General features: G+C 37.2%; 1 protein-coding gene across 3 annotated transcripts; it reads left to right on the top strand.

The window, feature by feature from the left end:
- The first annotated feature begins 683 nt into the window (after positions 1 to 683).
- Positions 684 to 2,317, top strand: LOC131155214 (auxin-responsive protein IAA31-like). Of its 3 annotated transcripts, none has more exons than XM_058108192.1 (4): positions 684 to 1,192; positions 1,284 to 1,576; positions 1,702 to 1,867; positions 2,015 to 2,317. In XM_058108192.1, the coding sequence occupies exons 1-4, from the start codon at positions 879 to 881 to the stop codon at positions 2,076 to 2,078; spliced, it is 837 nt and encodes a 278-aa protein (XP_057964175.1). In that variant the 5' UTR covers positions 684 to 878; the 3' UTR covers positions 2,079 to 2,317. The 3 variants fall into 3 exon arrangements, with proteins under 3 accessions (XP_057964175.1, XP_057964174.1, XP_057964173.1); XM_058108191.1 differs by having other exon boundaries at positions 1,281 to 1,576; XM_058108190.1 differs by having other exon boundaries at positions 1,702 to 2,317.
- Positions 2,318 to 5,010: the final 2,693 nt, after the last annotated feature.

Genomic DNA, 5,010 nt, shown 5'->3' with positions numbered 1-5,010 from the left:
AATAGTCATAATGTAAAAATTTAATAGCTTATAAACGAAAAAAAATAATATTATTTATTTATACATGTAAAAAATTATATAGACAATAAATAATTATTTTCAAATTTTACCATGAAAATATTTACTCCTATTCTATTTTATGTTTCGTAGGATAAAATAAACGGTCATTTGTATTTTATTAATTTATTTTATAATCACAATACTTTTCTCTATATTATGATCATAAATGTATGCCAAAATTACTGATACAATATATAATTAACAATTTGTGTGCATTAATATATATATATATATATATATATATATATATATATATAAATAAATGTGGGGTGGTGTGGGAGGATCGAGGGCGAGGTCCTTTGCACAACGCAGAGAGAGTCACCATCCATTGAACTTTTTACTGGTCTGAAGTTTGAACAGGCAGCATCCATTGAACGTTGAAGGGATTTAATTAATTAATTATGTTAATTAATTAATTAATTTGTATTTTGTACTGGTTGAAGGGGCACGGAGCATGCAACGTATGGATATTATATCCATTGAACATTGAACTTTCTTATATATTAATTGATTAATTAGTGACCCAGTACATTAAATCCGACTAATTACATAATTAGTTTTCCCTCTCTGTGACTCTGGTCAACACGGAGATTATAAGTTGGCTGTACCTAACCAACACCTTCGATGGCCACTGACCCACGAGCACAGAGACGCTCTCTCTCATCTCTCAAGTCTCTTTCTCCCGTTGCCTATATATTTAAGCGAGCGAGCGTGTGAGGGTTGGTGGCCGCTTTCTTATGCTGCACACACACTCATATGTATATTTTATAAATGACTACATACATATATATATATAGATCTCATTATTTAGTTGATTAATGGGGAGGACAACATCTTCATTTTCTACTGCCAGTTCTTACTGTTCTTCATCATCAATCCACGATTACTGTAGCCACCGCCATCACCGACCAGCACCCTCCGTCTCCTCCTCCGCAGCTGCTGCCGCCTCTGCTTCTTCTGATCATCATCAGATGTCACATGGTGACGAGGGTCTTACCACAGATCTTAGGCTTGGATTTGCTTCCTACTCCTACTGTTCCTCCTCCTCCTCCTCCTCCTCCTCCTCGTCTGCTGGAGCTCATCAATATCTCCATGCCAGTCGTTATAATTCCTCCATCTCCAACACAATTAGGTATGTATGTATATATGTATAGAACGTCATGCCGCATGCGTTACATAGTTAATGGATTTGATTTAATCTGAGGCATATTGATGTATAGCAGGAGCAGCAGGAGGGAGAAAGGGGGAAGAAAGTCAGATTGGCCACCCATAAAGCAGCAGCTGAGGAGGGCACTTAACAATAATAATAATAATAATAACAACAGCAACAATAATGCATCGTCATCAATTAGGAGCAATATGTATGTGAAGGTGTACAAGGAAGGCATTCCCATTGGCAGAAAAATCGATCTGCTCGCCCACTCTGGCTACCCCTCCCTCTTCTCCTCCCTCTCTCTTATGTTCTTCTCCTCACCAGTACCTTCCTTCTTCTCTTCCTCCTCATCCTCTTCGTCATGTATGTACTCTACTACTACTACTACTACTACTACTACTCTCTCTCTCCCTCAGGTTAAAAGTCTACTAATTGAGATTGGTTGGGTAATTGATTGACTGTATGTGTTGAAAATTTGAAACATGCAGGCCTGCCTGATGATCATGATGAGGAGCTGCATGCAGATCAAACAGAAATGCAGCAACAGCAGCTGCAGTATTATCATTGTGATGATAATAATAAGGACTCATATCATGTGTTGACATACGAAGACAAGGATGGAGATTGGATGATGGTTGGAGATGTTCCTTGGGAGTATGCTTCCGTCCTCCTTGATCTTTCCCTACCTACCTACTTGCTTAAATTGCTTTTTATTGAATCAATTCATTAATTCCCCATTTAATTATGTTGATTATATATGTTCTTCCGATGAAATCATTTTTGTACATTTTTGGACTGTAGAATGTTCTTGATCACCGTGAAGAGACTCAAAATCACGAGGGCAGACATTGCCAAAGCAACATGATCATCTACAGTACATATATATATGCGCCTCTCTCTCTCTCTGTTTTGTCCAGCTTGCAGAGTGGCCGGGGAACAACATATAGAAACCCAAAAAAATAGGCTACTGTAACTTTTTCTTTGGTTGAAAATTTCTTTGTACCTATATCTTTTCCACTCGGATTTGTAATTTTATATATATTTTTAATTTTTTATGCCATTGGCATTTGAGAAAAGAGTCAAATGAGTGGCCTTAAAATTTAATACCTAGTGCACAAAGTTCTCATGCATGCTACATTGAGTGTTTGAGAAAGAATGTCTGCAATCTTATCTGCATAATTGGAGAGACATTTTCTTTATGAATTCGGGGTCTTTTGATTTGAATGTAATATACTCTTACCACCATGCTTTTAGTGATCGATTGAATAGTTCCTTTAACCAATTTTCATTGTTAAAACCGGATTAAAAAAAAAAGACAATAAATTTCTGCACCTCCTCCCTTTCATGCTCTCCTCAGCCTTAGAGATGCAAGAAAATTAAGGTGTAATCAGATCATAGCTAAATTCAACTAGTAAAAATAATTACTATAAACAAGTTGAAGTGTGGTAGGATCACTTTTTTTTAAAATTGATTTCACACTTGAGAAGAAAATCTCTCTATACAAATAGTCACAGCGTGCACGGTCTCCAAGATGACTAAGCAAGGCCGAGTTTGTGTGCACTCACCAACTCTAGAACTTTAAGTTATCGTATTTGGTCAACCCATGTAGAGTAAGGAAAAAAAAAAGAGATAAGATGATAGAAAAATAACAAAATATCTACTAGAGAACATAGGGTCTTACATATTAGATGATGGAGAGAATGAGTATCTAAAAAAGACAAAAGATGTAATGACCCAAAGAATAATGATATTTAAATAATAAAGAGGGAGGGTGTAATAACCTGAGGAATTTTTCAACTCCTCATCAACGAGGGTATAAGAGGAGCTCGTTGACAAGGACAGGATTCGTCGACGAGAAGTTACCGAGAGAGGATTTTTGGAAGCCTGAAATTCGTCGATGAGGGTTGAAGTTCGTTGACGAACTTTCTACAGGACTCGTCGACGAGGTGACGTGACTCGTAGACGAATCTCGTAGTATAATAGGGTTAAACGTGATTTTTCAGTTCATTTCCTGCGCAGAAACACTCTCTCTCTCATCCTTCGGTTTCTCCTCCTTCTCTCTAAGTTTTTGGGCCGGATTTTGGCCGGTTCAATGATCTGAAGCCACCACGACGCTCCTGAGAAAGTTTTCTTCAAATCTGCCGGAGCGGATCGTCGGTGGGGCTGAGTTGGAAACCATCCCAAATTCAGGGTAAGACTTTCTACTTAGTATTTGGTTATTTGGCAGTTATAGAAAGTGTAGTATGCGTAGAAATACTGAACTTTAGTTCTGGGAAATGTTGTTTTCAGGGTGTTGAACGGAAAAACCTGCGGGTGCAGGAGTGTTTGATCTAGGGGCTTTTCAAGAATTAGGTAAGGGGATAAACTAAGCTAGTAATTTTGTGAATATATATATATATATATATATATATATATATTGTTACAGCATTTGATTCCAGGAAAAATAAATATATTTATATATGATTTATATTTGAGAAATACTGTTGAAAATAATGGTATGTTAAATATACGAAAAACCTGTTCTGTGTGACATGAGTTCAAATTGATATGAAATACTGTTTTTTGGGAATGCGTTAATGATACAAATTTTTATAATGGAAAACCGGAATATGGGCCGAGCTATGAAAATGATTTGCCAACGTACGGGCTGAGCTATGTATATGATTTGCCGGCGTATGGTCCGAGCTATGAATATGATTTTCCAGCATACGAGCTGAGCTATGGATATGATTTGCCGGCGTACGGGCCGAACTATGGTAAAATGTGAAATACCGGTGTACGAGCCGATGATTTTCATGATATATGTATATATGCAAAATAATATGATTGATTTGATAATTAATGATATGAAATATCCATGTATCACAGTTTCAATATATGTTATATGATATCAAAACCTGGTTGACTTGGTTTAGGCTAGCACTTGCACGGTACCGTTGCTATGTGTCTATGGTCATCATGATCATGATATTTGTGTTAACGCCGCTGTATGGAGTGGTGTGAGATTGGATGGTCGATGTGGTTTTTAAGAAGTGTGTGAGCGCCCCTGGTGTATGGGCCAGGTCTGGAAGACCCATTAGACTTACAGAATGTACTTTTGATTTGACAGTGGTCGGCCAACCATTGTCAGGTCCCGCCTTCGGGCCACACAATCCAATCATGTGGGGGTAATACATGACAACAGCCAGCTAACCTACCAGGAATGTTTTTGTATTATATTTTTATGAGATGAATTATGATTATGAAAATGCAGTATGTTCTACCATGCTATGATGATATATACGTTTTCCTAGATATGACACTACAGTTTACTAAATATGTTTCTATATGGTATATGTATAACACGGAATACTCATGTTGCCACACACTAGTATTAGTTTATTTCCCTTACTGAGAGGTGTCTCACCTCGAATTTTATAAACATTTCAGGAGCCCCTGATAAAAGAGCGGGTAAAGCCCCGCTGATCTAGTACGGTTGGTTCGCCTTTCCAATAGGGTAAGTGTTTTGATAGGGTCGGATGTATTTTGTGGAAATGACCCTAAGACATCTTTTGGGTTGTGTATTGAGTATATATATACAATGATTGTAGTAACTTTGGTATTGTGATGTATGGTATAATGAGATGTATATGATTATATGTTTCCTATTGCTTAGACTTCAGCATTGTGTTTCTGATGTATCCCTGGTACCAACGGGTCCAGGTGGATTATGATCTGCTGAGTTCTGTGATATTGATTTTATTATATTAAAAAAATGAAAATGAGGAAATTAAGTAGGTCGTCATAGAGGGAAATGG

This window comes from Malania oleifera, chromosome 5 (assembly GCF_029873635.1).
Source record: "Malania oleifera isolate guangnan ecotype guangnan chromosome 5, ASM2987363v1, whole genome shotgun sequence".
Taxonomy (NCBI): domain Eukaryota; kingdom Viridiplantae; phylum Streptophyta; class Magnoliopsida; order Santalales; family Ximeniaceae; genus Malania; species Malania oleifera.
Note: the sequence above shows the minus strand (reverse complement) of the source record. Positions and strands in the feature narration are given on the sequence as shown.